Source organism: Eulemur rufifrons, chromosome 12, assembly GCF_041146395.1.
Source record: "Eulemur rufifrons isolate Redbay chromosome 12, OSU_ERuf_1, whole genome shotgun sequence".
NCBI classification, from domain to species: Eukaryota; Metazoa; Chordata; class Mammalia; order Primates; family Lemuridae; genus Eulemur; species Eulemur rufifrons.
In genome coordinates, this window is record NC_090994.1 from 8,772,653 (window position 1) to 8,789,808 (window position 17,156).

Here is a 17,156-nt window from a genome sequence, read left to right on the forward strand (position 1 = left end):
GCGTGCGCAAGCAGCATCCCCAAAACCACAGCTGCAGTATGGGAAGAGTCCTCTGCGACTCACACCCCATTTCACACAAGGGCACACTGAGCCCCAGAGGAGGGACATGACTCGCCCAAGGCCATGGCTGAGTCAGAGCCACGATCCAGTGTTCTTGTCTTCCCAGTTCAGTGCCTTCCATTGAGCTCACCTTTTGGGTTCTTGCTTTCTGTCCAACCCCATGACCTGTGACCAGGTTCCTGGCTCAGTGAGGCCAGAATATGCCCTCCTAGAAATGGCAGCTTCTGCTTGAGGGGCTGTGGCCCAGGTGGGCTTTCAAGTCCCAGGAATTTGGGGGAAGGGGTGAGCTCCTCACACTGGAGCATCCCACCCAGGCAGGGTCCTTCTGGCTGCATGCGGCTAGGCAGCATGTCGCCCGGCTGTGGGCTGGTACTTGCCTTACTGGTTTGAGCCACCCCGGTGCTGCCAGGGCGGTGCCCGCTCTGTGCCAGGTGGTAAGGTGCTTGGGGCATGTGCCCAGGGAGCTCATGCTTTGATGGTTGTGCTCCAGGACCCCCTCTGGGCAAGCCCCATGAGGACAGGAGAGTGATGGAGAGTACGCCCAGCTTCCTGAAGGACACCCCAATCTGGGAGAAGACGGCCCCTGAGAACGGCGTTGTGGGACAGGAGCCGGGCACTCCGCCTCGAGACGGCCTGCACCGTGGGCCGCTGTGCCTGGGAGAGCCTGCTCCCTTCTGGAGGGGCGTCCTGAGCACCCCGGACTGCTGGCTTCCCCCTGACTTCCCCCAGGGCCCCAAGGACACGCTCCCTCTTGTGGAGGGTGAGGGCCCCCAGAATGGGGAGAGGAAGGCCCACTGGCTGGGCAGCAAGGATGGACTGCGCTGGAAGGAGGCCATGCTCACCCACCCACTGGCATTCTGCGGGCCAGCGTGCCCACCTCGCTACAGCCCCCTGGTTCCTGAGCATAGTGGTGGCCATCCCAAGAGTGACCCAGTGGCCTTCCGGCCCTTGCACTGCCCTTTCCTTCTGGAGACCAAGATCCTGGAGCGAGCTCCCTTCTGGGTACCCACCTGCTTGCCACCGTACCTGGTGCCCAGCCTGCCCCCAGAGCGTCCATGTGACTGGCCCCTGGCCTCGCACCCCTGGGTGTACTCCGGGGGCCAGCCCAAAGTGCCCTCTGCCTTTGGCTTAGGCAGCAAGGTGAGTGCAGGGACAGGCAGGGGACCTGGGGCTCAGGCCATGCAAGGTAGCTCAGTGGTCCCAAGGGTCCTGCCAGCTTCCACCCCCCACGTTGACCCTAAGCCATCCCTCCTGTGGGCAACTCCATCTCGCTAGACCTCCCCTGCACTCAGCCCCTTGCTGTGCTGACTCATCCATTGCCCTCCCTGGGCAAGGCCCTGGGAACTCCGGCCTTGGAATGCGTGGCCTGGCCCTGGGTAGAGAAGGTGGGCAGGCAAGACCCCTCTATCTAGGAGCAGGATGTGTGGGTTACCCCAACAGCCTGTGTCCAGGGCACCTCCCGCACAGGTGACCTCCACATCCAAGGATGAGATTTTTAAATATTTAAAAAACAGTATGGTACAGGACGCCAGACAATCCAAGTAGATCTTGGATGGCCTTTGGCGTGCCAGGCATTAGTCCTGTGGCTGCTGGATTGTGAGGAAGTCTGAGATTCCTGAGGGCCGTGCGTGTCTGGGGGCAGCCAGGGAAGCTGGGGGTGGGCAGGGGGAAGAGGGAGCGCGAGGTAGGGCAGCGCCATTTGTTAAGCAGGATGTGAGCTCTTCAATATTTAGGCCCTGGGATGCAAAGGCAGCACAAGCTTACCCCTTTCTCCTCTCTTTAGGGCTTTCACCACAAGGATCCCATTCTCGGGCGGGCCAAGGAGCCCGGGGCAGCTGTGGAACCTGGGCTGTTGGGCTTGGCCCCTGGTGGGCACTTGCAGAGAGCCAGGGAGGCGGAACGCCCCTCACTCCACCAAAGGGATGGAGAGACAGGAGCTGGCAGGCAGCAGAATCTTTGTCCGCTTTTCCTGGGGCATCCGGGCACTGTTCCCTGGACCCCCTGGCCTGCTTGTCCCCCAGGCCTCGTTCACACTCTCGGCAACATCTGGGCTGGACCAGGCAATGGGAGCCTTGGGTACCAGCTGGGGCCACCTGCCATACCACGGGGCCCCTCTCCTGGGCCTCCTACCACCCAGGGACGCTGTTGTTCATCCCACCCACCTGCTAAGGATGGGGGTCTCGGCCCTTGTGGGAAGTGCCAGGAGGGCCTGGACGGGGGTACCAGTGGGTCTAGTGATTCCAGCGAGGAAGTGAGCAAGGCCACTGATCCCAGGGCCTGCCTCCCCAGCCACCACACCAAGCTGAAGAAGACATGGCTCACGCGACACTCTGAGCAGTTTGGATGTCCAGACGGCTGCCCTGGGGACGAGGAGAGCCCGGCTGCCCGGCTCCGGGCCCCTAAGAGGGCAGGCAGCCCTGAGGTCCAGGAGGCAGTGGGCAGCCCAGCCCCCAAGCGGCCACCTGACTCTTTCCCAGGCCCTGCGGGGCAGGGGGCCAGGGCTTGGCAGGAGGCGCTGGACACAGCAAGAGGGAGCAAGGCGGAGGCAGGACAGCATGACGACCACAGAGGTGAGGGGCAGGGGAGGGACTGCAGGGAGCCTTGCTTGGGAGGGGCAGCCAGGGCTGGGGCTTTGCAGGGGCTGGGGACCGTAGACCCTTTGTGAGTGGATCACACCCGGTTGTCAAGTTCCCCACCTGGACTGTGCTGGCTCTTTGGGAGTTCCTCAGCATCTACAGGCCAGAGCCTCCCAGCAAGTGGCTTCCGTCTCTGTCTCCTCCCAAGCCATGGTGTGTTGGTGGCCATATAATGACATGGTTCAGAGCATGGGCTCTGGAGTCAGAGTGCCTGGTTCCTGACTTGGCTGATTGGTAGCTGTGTGACCTTGGGTGAGTTACTTCACCTCTCTGGGCCTCAGTTTCTTCATCCATAAAATGGGGATGAAGATGGCACCTGCCTCATGAAGACAGCTGCAAAACTGAAATGCTATCATAATTCACAACAAAGGCTCTGAAGAATTCCTGGCTCTTAGTAGACGATAAGTGTTCACTGCCATGACTATTTGTGCCCCGAGTCCCCACTGGGGGATTACCTCTCCTGAAGGACCCCTCGTCCTGCCTCAGGGACGGCTGCTCTCCTGGCTAGATGGATTGTGGAGACTCATTTTGGACTCTGCCATTCCAAAGGGCTTTGGGCACGTCCTGGAGCCCTGGGTCACACCGTGCCTTTCACAGAGGGTTGCAGCACAGCTGGCCCCGGACTCAGTCTTGGGGATCACTTCTCTTTCTCAGACTCCTGGACTGCTGGTCCTGGCACAGGACTCTCTCACGGCCTTGCCCAGATGCCCCTGCACCTGGCACGGGTCTGTCTGCACCCGCCTGGGCCTGGCTGGGCCGGGAAGTCGCTGGCCCCTTCGCCTTCTTGGGTTACTGCACCTGTGGCCTGTGTTGAAACTCTCTGGCCTTCTCACCTTCCGGCGCCCCCCGTCTGTGTTGGGACTGTCTCCTCACGCTGTCACACAGCCAGCGGTGTCACTAAGCCCTCAGTGGAGCTATCCAAAGTCTACGCTGGCTGGATCCTGCACTTGTGTCAGGGCGATCGCCCCAGCTGCCCACAGCCCTGGGTGCAACACACCAGATGACCCCTGACCTCACGGATGTCCGCGTCATGGCAGGCTCCCTGCGCAGCCTTGCGTGCGAACCTTCTCGTCGCCTGGTCCGCTCTCGCTGGTTCTGAATTAGGCTTCGTAGACCTGGGGCGAGGGGCCGGGCTGGCTCTGTGTGCGGACGGCGCGGACGCTACGGCAAGGGCTGGGGTTTGCCAAATCCCAGGAAACCCAGACTCCTGACCAGCCCGCATTGTCCCCTCAGGACCCCAAGATGGCCGGGCCAGCCTCCAGGACCCTGGGCTTCCAGAAATACCATGCATGGCTCTCCCTGCAGGCCTCGCCCAATGCCAAAGCTGTGCCCAGGCAGCTGGAGACGGGGGAGGGCTGGCCTGCCACTCCCAGCAAGTGCGGAGGTGAGCCCGTCGTCCTGGGGGCCCCCACATCCTGCCCTGGGGGCTCCATCCTCACCCTCCTCCACCTTCTCTCCAGATTGCCTTTGGGAGGGGCGCGGCAGCAGGAGGAAGACACAATGGCCAGCTCCAGCTGCCAGGATGGCCGGGGGTCTGGCCCAGAGGCCCCGCTCAGCACGGGCCTTGCCAAGCAGCTGCTCAGTGGTTTGGGGGACCGATTGTGCCGCCTGCTGCGGAGGGAGCGGGAGGCCCTGGCCTGGGCACAGCGGGAAGGTGAGCAGGACCTCCTGGGCCCCCAGGTGTCCCTCCCCCACCCCCACTCACGCTGCCGGTACCTGCCCCACTTTGCCTGTACTCCTGGCTTAGGCTCTTGGTCAATGCTGAAGTTTCTGGCCTGGCTGGGGGATGTTGGGAAGGTGTCATCAAACCTGGTGCAGCCCAATTCTCTCGGAGTTTTGGGGCTTTTGGGCCAAGCAAGACTGAGTGCCAAGAGCCCTGGCAGGCAGGGGCACTCCTAGAGATCGGTGGGACCAGGGCTGATGGCAGAGACGGGCGGGCGCTAGGCTGCTTGCTCTGGCTCCAGGCTGTCCCTCCAGCCGCCCTTCCCCAGCCCCAGACAGTGGTCTCTGTAAACACACAGCCTGGGCCCACAGGTCACTCCCTGGGTGGAGCTCATGGGGGGCTCCCTCTTGTCCCAGAAAGGCCAGACCCAGCCCCCTTGGCATTTCCCAGCCGGCTCCTGCCGCTGCCAGCCTGGATTCCCGGCACACACACCACCCATCCTTCCCTTCCCAGCTCCCTTGAACTTGGCCATCCCCTCGGGCCTTGGCGCTGGCCGTTCCCTGGGTCTGGAATGCCGCGCTCCGCCCTTCCTACCTGGTGAATGAACACTTACTCATCCTCCGGGCGCTTGGGAAGCTCCCCGCACCCCCATCCTTCTGTCCCATTTTCAGACTCTAGCGCCCGCTCAAGGTGCCAGAGTCATTGCCACGTTTATGGGTCTCTCTCCCTGCTTGGAAGGCACGAGGAGGGCAAGGGCCAAGTCCTGGCCGGCTTTGAGTCCCCTGCGCCCAAAGTGAGACACCACTAGGTGGCTTGTGCTCAGGGGCACCTACCTTTTCTACCTGCCAACAACGGCTTAGTCTGAAACTTTGCTCTTAAACTAACCCACTCCCGGCTGGATGCGGCGGCTCACACCTATAATCCTAGCACTTTGGGAGGCCGAGGTAGGGGGATTGCTTGAGGCCAGGAGTTTGAGACCAGCCTGGGCAACATATCAAGACCCCTGTCTCTGCTACAAACATTTTTTTAATTAGCTGAGCATGGTGGTGTGCACCTGTGGTCCCAGCTACTCAGGCTGAGGCAGGAGGATCACTTGAGCCCAGGAGCTTGAGGTTACAGTGAGCTATGATCAAGCCACTGCACTCCAGCCTGGGTGACAGAGTGAGACCCCATCTCTTAAAAAAATAAAAAACCCCCACTCCTTTGGGTAAGGGCAGCAGCGGCTCTCCTGGAGGGAGTGCCACCTGACCTTGGTCACCATATGTTGCCATTTCCGGTAGCACGTGGGGCTTGGGAGGGAAGGAGGTGGAGCAAGGAATGTGCTGGAAGTGGTGTGGGTTAGTGATTCGGGGCCAGTGGGAAGTCCCTGGGGCAAGGCCCGGCGTGGGGAGCTGAGGCCTCCAGTGTCCCTGGGAAGGGTTGGCTGGAGAGGACAGCTTCTGCGGGGTTCTCGACAGGGCTGCAGAGCAAGTAGGGGTGACTGTGTCCCTTCCCTGGGAGTCCCCTCCATGGAAACTGCTCCCCGCCTCTCCCCACCCCTGCCCGGAGGCTGCCCACGTGAGGGCCCCCCAGGGGGCCATCGCCTTCAGCCCTCTCACCCTGTTCTCTCCCGCGGTCAGCAGGCCAGGGGCCAGCCGTGACAGAGGACAACCCAGGCATTCCACGCTGCTGTAGCCGTTGCCACCATGGACTCTTCAATATCCACTGGCGATGTCCCCGCTGCAGCCACCGGCTGTGTGTGGCCTGCGGCCGAATGGCGGGCGCTGGGAGGACCGGGGAAAAAGCAGGTAGGAGAAGACAGGGCACGGAGGTGGGAGGGAGGGGGTCGCAGTAGGACTGCTCTGAGGCTGTGGCCATTTCTCTCCTCAAAAAGCCCCTGTCACTCCCTGCCTAGCCCCAGCCACAACTGACCAAAGCCCCTCAGAGCAGACTTCCCCTGTCCCCAGATCAGAGGGCCACCCCACCTCTGAACGAAGTCAAGTGTCCCCTCTGTGCTGCCCACTTAGCTCAGCTCGCACCTGCTTAAACCTGTTGTAACTCTGTGATGTGGACATGCTGCCTCCGTTTTCCAGGTAAGAAAATCTCAGAGAGGTTAAGTGACTTGTCCAAGGTCACGCAGCTAGTAAGTGTTGCAGCCAGGATTTAGACTCAGGTCTTCTGATTCCATCCTGTTCTCTTCACTGTGGTCAGCTTTCTCTCCCTTGGCTTAACTTGGCTACTTGACAGCTTGGAATTTCCTGGTGTCCCAACAGACATGGCCAAAAAGAGTTCCAGGGTCGGATGTGTTTTGGAACATTCTCTTCTATATGGCTCTTGCAAAGCATCCCAGCGTATTAAGCCCTCTGCATTCTAAAAGCAAAGAATCCTGTGTCACCGTGCAGCCCAAGTTTCCCAGAAAGCACATGGTTTTTGGCTTGTTGGGCTCCCTGATTTAGATATCCTTGCCCTTTCTTCCCTGACCTTGACCTGTGGTTACCTTGATGTCTGGCCCTGCAGCTTCTCCTTCCCACCCCACAGGCTCGCAAGAGCAGTCCACAGAGGAGTGTGCCCAGGAGGCTGGGCACCCTGCCTGTTCCCTGATGCTGACCCAGTTTGTCTCCAGCCAGGGTGAGGCATTTTGGAGGGGCGGGGCGTGCAGAGGGTGGCTCCCCAGGGAGATCAGCTTCCCATGTGGCCGTCCCTCCCTCTGGTGCCATGCCCTTCTGCTTCCTGGGGTTGCCTGCTCCCCTGCACTCACCACCGAACTCCATCTCTCCTCTTCACCCCCCACCCAGCTTTGGCAGAGCTGAGCGCTGCAATGCACCAGGTCTGGGTCAAGTTTGACATCCGGGGGCACTGCCCCTGCCAAGCTGATGCCCGGGTGTGGGCCCCTGGGGATGGGGGCCAGCAGGTAAGAACCAGGCCATGGCCCAGGTGACAGAGGACTAGCTGGTGGGCCCCCGGATAGGGCAGTGTGCCTGCAAATGCCTGACCCTTGTGGGGGGTTGGCCCTTTCCTTTCAACGGGGTGAAGAGGGAGAAGGAAGCCGGTGGAATCAGGCTTCCCCGCCCTGGGAATTGGAGCCACGCAGAGAGCCGGAGCATCTCCCCCCGCCCCGCTCTAGAAGTCCTCCCTGCCTGCGTGGAGTCCTGTCCCCCTCTGTGCCTATTCTAGCTCAGCACTTGCCATGCCAGTGGGGCATGTTGGCGCAGCTGTGTCCCCAGGGCACTGCCTCCTTCAGGAGAAGCACTGGTCCACCTTCTTGGTGTTCCCGGCACCTGACACATAGCAGGTGCTCCGTGAGCACTTTGCAAAGCTTTTATGAAGTTCATGTTTTTATTAGTCATCCATTCAAGAAATAGTTCACTGAATGCATTTTGTGTGTCAGACACTGTGCTACACACCCATCGTGGAAAATTTGGGAAATACAGACAAGTTTAAGGAAAAAAACACCAATGACCTCTCACGCCACCCTTAACATTTCGACATATTTCTTTCCAGTCATTTGTCTCCATTTTTATTCATGTCTATGTTAGTGCACACTTTAAGACTGTGCCGTATGCAGAAGTCCACGGGCAACTTTTCCCACCTAACATTGTACCCCATAATGTTTTGCTCCTAGAAACACAATTTTAGTACTTGCAAGAGCCCATGGTTAATTCTCGTGGGTTGAGTTGTGTCTGCCAGTTTTTAAAATCTCTGCTTGGATTGGGGGGTGGTGGATGCATTTCACAGAAGGAACTGACAGAGAAAACGCCCCCAACTCCACAACCTTCCTGTAATGGGGACACCAACAGGACCAAGGACATCAAAGAGGGTAAGCGGCTCCTCCTGCCCCAGGGACTGTGCGGGAGGGAGGCTGGGCCAGAGTTTGGGGCAGGAGGGGAACAGGCAGCCAAAGTGTCCAGTAATCTCCGTCCCTCCTCTTGCGATAAGTCTCCTAACCGCCTCTCGGCCAGACTCCCCTTCTGAGCCCCTTCTTTTTAGAGGTTCTGCCTTCAGGAGAGGTGGTGGGGATCGGGGGCCCAGGGCAGGGTTGAGGTCGGGTGCTGGTGCCTCGGCCAGGACTCGAGGCAAGCGTGTCATGGGCAGTGGAGCCTTGAGAGGAGGGTGAGGGGCGAAATGTGAAGCCCCTCACCATGTGCCTCCCCGACAGAAACCCCGGACTCCACGGAGACCCCAGCAGAGGACCGTGCTGGCCGAAGGTCCCTGCCTTGCCCCTCTCTCTGCGAACTGCTGGCCTCTACTGCGGTCAAACTCTGCCTGGGCCACGAGCGGATACACATGGCCTTTGCCCCCGTCACCCCGGCCCTGCCCAGTGTGAGCAAGGGCACGGAGGGAGGGCTGGGAGCCGGGGCGGAGGCTGGGGCCGGCCCTCCGTGCAGGGCCGGGCGGTCCTGAGCCCTCCTGCCCCTCCCCCCGCAGGACGACCGCATCACCAACATCCTGGACAGCATCATCGCGCAGGTGGTGGAACGGAAGATCCAGGAGAAGGCCCTGGGGCCGGGGCTGCGAGCTGGCCCAGGCTTGCGCAGGGGCTTGGGCCTGCCCCTCTCCCCAGTGCGGCCCCGGCTGCCACCCCCCGGGGCTCTGCTGTGGCTGCAGGAGCCCAGGCCTCGGCGAGGCTTCCACCTCTTCCAGGAGCACTGGAGACAGGGCCAGGTGACGCTCCCTGCCACCGCCAGCCAGGGCCTCACCTACCCCCAGGGCTGGGTCCCCACGCTGTCCTGGCGCCTTTGTGACACACCCACCCCGCCCACGCCAGCGCCCCATCCATTCTCCTCCTGTCCTCCCTCCTCTCCCACTACAGCCCGTGTTGGTGTCAGGGATCCAGAGGGCATTGCGAGGCAGCCTGTGGGGGACGGAAGCTCTTGGGGCGCTTGGCGGCCAGGTGCAAGCTCTGGCTCCCCTCGGGCCCCCACAGCCCACAAGCCTGGGCAGCACAACATTCTGGGAGGGCTTCTGCCGGCCCGAGAGTAAGTGCCCCTGCCCGGGTGGAGGGAGCCAGGAGCCTGAGCCCCAGGGGCTGGGTGGCACAGGGGTCCCAGTGTGACCTGGGGGTGGGAGCAGGCCCAGGGCAGAGACTGGACTCGTGTGCTGCTGTCACTGGGGCAGGGGCCTCTGGGACAAAGGCCATTCTATCTCTCCCCCAGTTCGCCCGAAGTCAGACGAGGGCTCTGTCCTCCTGCTGCGCCGAGCTCTGGGGGACGAGGACACCAGCAGGTGCGTGTGGTACCAAGGGCCAGTCCTACCTCCCTGGCCAGCCCTCCCGCCCTCCTTCGTCCCCACGCGAACCCTGTGACCCTCAGAGATCCCATGCTGCCCTCTGGGAGTTACTCCAGCAGTGGGGGCTGTGACAGGGTCTCTGGTGTCTGGCTTGGGTCTCCTGGGCATGACCCTGTCCCCTTCCCCAGGGTGGAGAACCTGGCTGCCAGCCTGCCACTCCCGGAGTACTGTGCCCACCACGGGAAACTCAACTTGGCCTCCTACCTCCCGCCGGGCCCTACCCTGCGTCCGCTGGAGCCCCAGCTCTGGGCAGCCTATGGTGCGTGTCCCCTCCCCTCCTGCCCACTCCTTGTTCTGGTACCTATTGTCTCGGGCACATGTGCGTCTGTGCCAAGGCCCTGGGGCCGAAATGCTTCTGTGTGTTCTCAACTGTTCTTTCTTCACCTCCATGCAGGTGTGAGCCCACACCGGGGACACCTGGGGACCAAGAACCTCTGCGTGGAGGTGGCTGACCTGGTCAGCATCCTGGTGCACGCCGAGGCACCGCTGCCGGCCTGGCACCGGGTGCAGAAAGGTAGGTCCCCGGCTGGAGACGGGCCGTGCAGGAGCGGGCAGGCTGCAGGTGTGCACACCGGCCCACCTGAGCGCTCCCCTCCGTCAGACTTCCTTTCAGGCCTGGACGGGGAGGGGCTCTGGTCTCCAGGCAGCCAGGTCAGCGCTGTGTGGCACGTGTTCCGGGCACAGGACGCCCAGCGCATCCGCCGCTTTCTCCAGATGGTGAGGAGGGAGCCGGGGGCCCTCCCCTTGCCCCCACCCAGCCCCAGGAGCTCGTCCCGTCCGCCCACCTGAGCGCCCACCTGAGTGTGTGCTCCCTGTGTGCTCGCTCCCCGCCCCACTCCCTCAGGTGAGCTGGACAGTCTCGTCTCAGACCGGTCAGAGTGGCAGGTGGGGCCCGCAGGTCAGCGGTGGGGCTCAGGGAGAGAGCGGGGCCCACGGCGGGAGGGCGGACCCGGTGCTGCAGTGAGGGCAGCAGCTGCCACGGGCCGGGTACAGGGCGCACGGCACAGGGCCTTGGGTGCGATATCCCAGTTAACTGTCACCACCTCCCCACTGAGGCAGGCACTGCCACTGTCCCAATTTGCAGGTGGGAAAACCGTGGCTCAGTGGTACCGCTGGGATCTGAGCCTATGTCTGTCGCAGCCCCAGGTCCCTGCACTGTGCTCTCCCTGGGGGCAGGCGGCCTCCTCTCCTTGCGCTGTGGGCTGGGGGTGGCCGGGGGACAAACGGGCACCTTTCTGAGACACTGTCCTGCTGCGTTCCTTTCGGCATCTGCACCTTCTGAGGGGAGGTTTCCTGGAGGGGGTGCTGCTGGAGGTGCCGGCAACCAAGGGGCTGCAGGTGGCTGCATGGCCGGGGACGGAGAGATGGGCCTGGGAGGGGCTGGGGACAGAGAAGGGGCTGGGGGTGGGTGCGGGGGCAGGAGGCTCCCAAGGGCCAGGGGAGGGGAAGGCCAGGGGTAAGGTTAGGGCGGTCCCAGTGGTCCCAAAGTCCAACTGAACCCTGATTGTCCTGGGGAAAAACACCCACCAAGTGTCACCCCTTGCTAAGGCACACACACACAGACATGCAGAGGACAATGTGGTGTCCACCACCCTCCCGCCCACAGGCACGCACGCGTGTGGATGTGCACACAGTTGCTGGGACACGCAGATGGCAGCACACCTCCATACACAGATGGCCGTCTCGGCTGGGTGTGGCCGGCCGTGGGCTGTCCCAACCCGATGACTCATGCGGAAGGCGGAGGGGCACATTCTTGCTGGGTGGTCTGGGAAACTGTGCAGAGCCAGGCTGGACCTGCGTCTCCATGGCAAAGGAGTCTTGGCACATGGCAGCGACTCCCCTGGGGTCCAATTGGGTTCCCGGCCTTCCCCTCCCCCCATGGCCCAATCTTACAGCCCTAAGCCCAGGGACAGCCTCTGAGGTCCTCACCGAAGCGGGTGGAGGGAGCTGGCGGCTGGTTGGAGCGTGATGCTGGTGCTCAGCTCTGCAGGTGCATCCTGGGCACCTCCTCCTCTGGCCTCCATGAGTCCCCGCCCGCCTGAGGGGCTCCCTTGTTCACCTGGGCTGGTGGAGGTCCCCATGGCTGTGCCTGCTGTAGCGGGCTCCTCCTGGACAGGCGGGGCCTGTCCCTGCACCGTGTGGCCTTCCTTTCCTGGACCCAGGATCTTAGGAGAACAGATGAATGCCTTGGGTCGTCTCCTCGGGGACATGTAGCTACCCCCTCACCCACCACTTGGCACACATTTCAGGCCATTCCCAAGACTGCAGGTTAAGAACTGCTGGTGTAGACTGTTCCTGAATCGGGATTATGCACACCTCTCCCTGGGTTTTGCACAAACGGGTACCACTGAGAGGGGCAGCAGAGGGGGGCCAGGGCTGGGGCCACAGAGGCTATTAAAGGCATCCAGCCCCAGGAAAAGCAGGGACTCAGGCCCCAGCTTTAGGGCCCTAATCCTTTCCTGTAAGCTCCTTCCAGCCCAGTGATTGTTCTGCCAACCCGAGCTGCCCCAGCCCCGCACCACCCAGCCCACGTCCTCCCTGCCCGTCCCTCACGATTCGACTTGGGCCTCCAGCTCTTCTCTGAGCCAGGCCTCCTGCACCCCTGCCCCTCCTTCCCTGCCTCACTCACTCCCCCTTCTCTTCTTTGAGGTGTGCCCGGCTGGGGCAGGGACTCTGGAGCCCGGCGCCCCAGGCAGCTGCTATCTGGACGCAGGGCTGCGACGGCGCCTGCGCGAGGAGTGGGGCGTGAGCTGCTGGACCCTGCTGCAGGCCCCCGGGGAGGCCGTGCTGGTGCCTGCGGGGGCTCCCCACCAGGTGCTGCCCCCAGGGAGGGGGCTCTGTGTCCTCTCTGGAAGCCCTTTGGCCTGGTTTTGGCCATGGCCTTCGGGGAGTGTCTGCTGCCGTACCCGGGGCCTCTGCTCGCTGAGAGCTGGGTGGGGTTGTTGGTGGAACTAGGTCTCGGGGACCAGAGGGGCAGGGAAGGATGCGCGATCTTGGGCCTCCGCTGACCCTCCTCTGCCTGTGTCCTCCCTGACACAGGTGCAGGGCCTGGTCAGCACCATCAGCATCACTCAGCACTTCCTGTCCCCTGAGACTTCCGCCCTCTCTGCTCAGCTCTGCCATCAGGGACCTAGCCTGCCCCCCGATCACCGCCTGCTTTATGCCCAGGTGAGTGTGACACTGGCCAGCGGGCTGGGCATGTGGCCCCAGTCTCCCATGGCCCAGCTGCGGTGGACATACCGGATCCAGCCCTGTGCCAAGCAGGCACCCACCGTGCACAGAGGAAGGTGTTCTTCCTGGGCCGGGTGGGTGGAGGGCAGCGGGGGGCCTGGGAATGTGACTGATAATTCGTTGTCTTCTCTTTTTTTCCTAGATGGACTGGGCTGTGTTCCAAGCAGTGAAGGTGGCTGTGGGAACATTACAGGAGGCCAAATAGGGGGCTCCCAGGTGTCTGGGGTAGGAGTCAGGACAGGTAGACCAGGTGCTCAGCCAGGCACAGCTACAGCAGCAGCGGGGAAGGATGTGGGGGATTTGGGGGTTTTTGATCCATCCTCCAAGCGCCACTCTGGGCACAAGCAGGGCACCCCATTCCCTGCCCCTGCCCTGGGCCCTAAAACCAACAGCCACAGCACCACCGAAGCTCACACCTGCCCCACCCCTGCGTCCCTCTCCCTGGTACCAGGCCCACACTGGGGGGTGACTGACTCCCCCAACCCCACCTCCCGCCCAGGAGACAAGCATCCCTTCCTTGGGGGACCTCGGGAATCATTCTGGCTTAAGCAGTAACTCCTCACGCCGCCTCACCCCTGCCGTCCCACCTGCACCCCAGCTCTGCTTACACCCCCCCACCCCCATCATCACTGGGCTCGCTGCAACTGTGCTGGACAAGGGGCCCCGAAATCCTGCCCTCCTGCCAGAAGAGCTGAGAAGTGTGGGGAGGGGACGGCGTCAGGGATTGCCCAGGCTTGGCTGCAGGGAACAGCGTGGGCTATGCCACCCTGCCCTACTCCCTCCGCCCGCCCCCCTCCTTCGTGATTTCCATTAAAGTCTGTTGTTTTGTGATGGCTGCCAGTGTGGTTGGCCCTGCTCCTGCAGGCCACATGGTCCGGGAGGGAGGGGAGACACGGAAATCTGCTCCAGAGCAGAGGCAAATGGAACGGGGTGGGCTCGGGCCAGGGTGACAAGGACCCCGAACACCACGCCTGCTCTTCTCCCACTGAGGAGCAAATGGTCCTGGCTGTGGCAGCAGGTGGGCCAGGCAGAGTCCTGGGGCACAGCGGTGACGTGGCCTCCTTCTGCGGCATTGCCATCAGCCTGTGGGGATCCCAGCGCCCAGCCCTCCCCGAAAACGCCAGGCTACCCCGTCTCTCCCGTCTGCCTGGACCTGGACATCCAGGAGTGTAGCCTGGGAGAGCCTTGCCCAGCCCGTCTGCCCTTGGTGGCCATGGCCAGTGCCAGGCCCATCCCAGCCACCCCAGGATGAGCCTCACTGCCCCGGCCGGCCGGCCCCTCCCCTGTCCCCCCCACGCCCGCAGCCCTCAGGTGGGGCCCTGCCCTCTGCCCCTCCCTGTGTATCCCAGACCCACACAAAACATGCCCCAACTCTTGTCATACCTAATTGTTTCTGCTGTGGTTCGGGGAATTTTTTTTATGAAATAAAATTTTTTATTATAAAATGTAAAATATTTTCCGAACATTTAGAAAAGAAGAAAGTCACCTGCAAGCCCCTCTCTACTCATCCCCAACCACTAGGAGTATTTTGGTGCCTTTCCTTCTAGAATCTTCTCCTAGGATCTACAGTACGCATGGCGGGATTGGTGTTCCTTGGCTTTGGCTTCTTTCCTTTAACACTGTATTGCGGTCACTTTCTCTGCTGCTGTGGCAGCTTCATTTTAAATGCCGCCTATGGCCCATTAAGTAGCTTTGCCATGATTTACATAACCATCCTTTGTTGAAAAAAATGTAGATTTCTTCATTGTTTGGATAGCTCAGTTATTTTGACTTTTTTGTGGGATAAAAAAAGAAAAGAAAAAATTAGAGAACTCCTATATTTTACTGTGCTGTTTTCATTTAACTTATCTCATTTAATCCCTGTCATCGAAATGATCTCATTTAATCCCTTCTCACTATTTTGAGGCAGACACGATTTATTTCCATTCTACAGAAGGAGAAACAGGAAGGCTGGGGTTCAGTCAGATACCCAAGGTCACGCAGCAATTGTAGTGGCAGAACTGGGCTTCGAACCAAGTGTTCTGACTCAAGCCACCCCATTTACTTTATGGTCTTAGCTCTTAATGGAGTTTAAAGATGGCTTGCCTCCGCTCTGTCCTCCTCCTTCCAAAGTACGCACTTTACAGCTGATCGTGTTCCAAGTGGCACCGAATGACCCATTTCTACCTATGCTTCACCTTCTATTGCTGTCTCCATGTCACCCCAGGACCCAAAATATGGGGTCCTTAGGGTAGGAAGATGGCGCTCTTAATTTTGTCCAGTAGGGGCAGGGATGGCACAGTCACTGGGTCTCCTGTTCCCCCTCTCCCTTCCAGGTGGGTCACAGCACCCTTGAGGGCATGTCTGGTCTGACTATAAATAGCAAGTGGACCGGATGTCCGATGTTCCAGTGTTCCAGGACTGGCCCTGGGAATGCAGCCAGGCCAGGTGGACGCTGGCACTGAGATTCAGCTCGGGGCACTCAGTGGCACTCTTAGTTCCCCCTGGAGGCCCTTGGGCCCCTGCTTCTCCCAGGGTCACCAGCTCATCGGCCACCCTCTGCCTCCAGCCCCTTCTGTCTGGCCCAGATATCCCAGACACACAACTCGCAGAGGTGGAAGTGAGCGTGGGGTGTGCATATTCAATGCCTTCTTTTCCTTTTCTCTGTTAAAATTCTCAGACATTTTAATTTTGAAATCGTTTTAGATTTACAGCCAAGTCACAAAGATAGCACAGAGAGTTCCCAATCATCCTTCACCCAGCTTCCCCTAATGTGAACATCTTACGTAACCAGGGCACCTTTATCAAAACTACAAAATCAACACGGACACGACACTATTAACGAAGCAGGGGCTTCACTGGGATTTCACCGGTTCTGTTAACGTCCCCTTCTGTTCCAGGATCCAACGATGCCTGAGTGGGACAGCTGGCCTAGAGGGTACGTGTGGCTGCCCCAGGGTCACTCAGAGCCAGTGGCAGAGCCCAGCCTGCAGCCAGCCCTCCCCCTCCCCTGCAGCCCGGGCTCTGCCCTCCTCACCCTTCCTACTTGTCAAGAGACCAGCCTTGCTGCTCCGTAAACGACTGTAGCACCACAGACACCCTTGCCCCACCCTGCCTGTCTGTCCCGGTCCCGGTCCCGGTCCCTGAGGCTGCCTGCCCTAGGCCTCCCTGCTCACACGCTCACACGCACATGCGCTCACACATGCCCCAAAACGTCTGGCTCGGGCTCCGCTCCCATGGGTGCTGGGAGCAGTCAGTTCACTCCCGTCGTCCCCCGCGCTGTGCGGCCAGCCACGCCGGCTGTGTACGTCCCTCTGTGGGACCGGAGGGCACACCGCAGATGTGACGGAGACCTTGGCGGTTCCCATCCAGCCTCTCTCCCTCCCTTGGCTGCTGTCCCTCCAGCCTGTCTGACCGCTGCTCTCTCCCTCCCGAGGCCTGGAGAAAGTCTGCTTCGTGTTGTCTCCTCCGTACTCCGGGAAGGGCTGGGCACACCCCTTCACAGTTTACAAGGGGCTTCTGGCATGTTCTGTTGTCTCACACGCCGCTCATCGCAGGGGCGATCAGGCCCACTCGACAGGGAGGAGCGCTTTCCCCCGGGGCTGACGGGGGAGTAGAGCTGTGGTTGTTGCAGTCTTGGCTGTTCCAGGCCTTCTGGTGTTTACCTTAGGCGCCTCTGAAGCTCTCAGAACCCTGCCCAGACATGACCTCACTCTCTCTCAAATCATCCCCAGGAGGCAGAAAGGAACCTGCCCCCACTTCACAGATGGGAAAACTGAGGGCTAAACTCACACAGCAAACATGCTGACAAGCAGCTCTGCAGCCCACAGTCCCGACTCTCAGCCCTGGGAGTGCAGGCGTTTGGGAGGTGGGGGGGTCTAGGAAAGGGCCTGGCCCACCAGTGTTCAGCAAGTGCATCAAACACCATGGGCCTTCCTGGGGTCCCCCCCATGATTAACATACCGCCCTGCCTCCGGGGAACCTGCAGTCACAATCATAATGTGACAAGGGCCTCAAGAGGCTGACCTGGTGTCGCTGGAATTCCTGAGAGTCAAGTGTGGTGTTCAGGAAGCTCGGTGGGCACATTTCATGAAGATGGGCCTTTCTGCGGTAGCAACAAGCGCTGTGGCCGAGAGGGCCCGGCCTGGAGGGTGGGAGGGCTGCCTGGTGATGGTGTCCCACGCTGGCCAGTCCACGCAGCTCCTCCCTGAATGTCTTGCATTTTTGACAGCCTTGTAAAAGAAGAGCTGTTATGACCCCACTCTGCAGATGAGGAGACTGAGGCCCACAACTTACCCAGGGCCACGGAGCAAGCTGCAGCA

The 17,156-nt window shown here is 61.0% G+C and overlaps 1 protein-coding gene across 2 annotated transcripts; it reads left to right on the forward strand.

Annotated features, from left to right (window-relative positions):
- The first annotated feature begins 588 nt into the window (after positions 1-588).
- On the forward strand, positions 589-13,465 carry HR (HR lysine demethylase and nuclear receptor corepressor). 2 transcript variants are annotated; one of them, XM_069485163.1, is made up of 18 exons: positions 589-1,200; positions 1,844-2,630; positions 3,930-4,080; positions 4,157-4,350; positions 5,982-6,146; positions 6,877-6,966; positions 7,134-7,249; positions 8,074-8,155; positions 8,495-8,658; positions 8,764-9,000; positions 9,149-9,314; positions 9,492-9,561; positions 9,753-9,883; positions 10,019-10,138; positions 10,226-10,341; positions 12,274-12,438; positions 12,664-12,792; positions 12,998-13,465. In XM_069485163.1, the coding sequence occupies exons 1-18, from the start codon at positions 589-591 to the stop codon at positions 13,058-13,060; spliced, it is 3,558 nt and encodes a 1,185-aa protein (XP_069341264.1). In that variant the 3' UTR covers positions 13,061-13,465. The 2 variants fall into 2 exon arrangements, with proteins under 2 accessions (XP_069341264.1, XP_069341265.1); XM_069485164.1 differs by lacking the exon at positions 12,274-12,438.
- Positions 13,466-17,156: the final 3,691 nt, after the last annotated feature.

Coding starts and splice junctions, on each gene's coding strand:
- HR (XM_069485163.1), top strand. CDS start 589: ATGGAGAGTACGCCCAGCTTCCTGAAGGACACCCCAATCTGGGAGAAG. Junction 2,631..3,929: donor ACAGCATGACGACCACAGAG/GTGAGGGGCAGG, acceptor TTGTCCCCTCAG/GACCCCAAGATGGCCGGGCC. Junction 4,081..4,156: donor CACTCCCAGCAAGTGCGGAG/GTGAGCCCGTCG, acceptor CCTTCTCTCCAG/ATTGCCTTTGGGAGGGGCGC.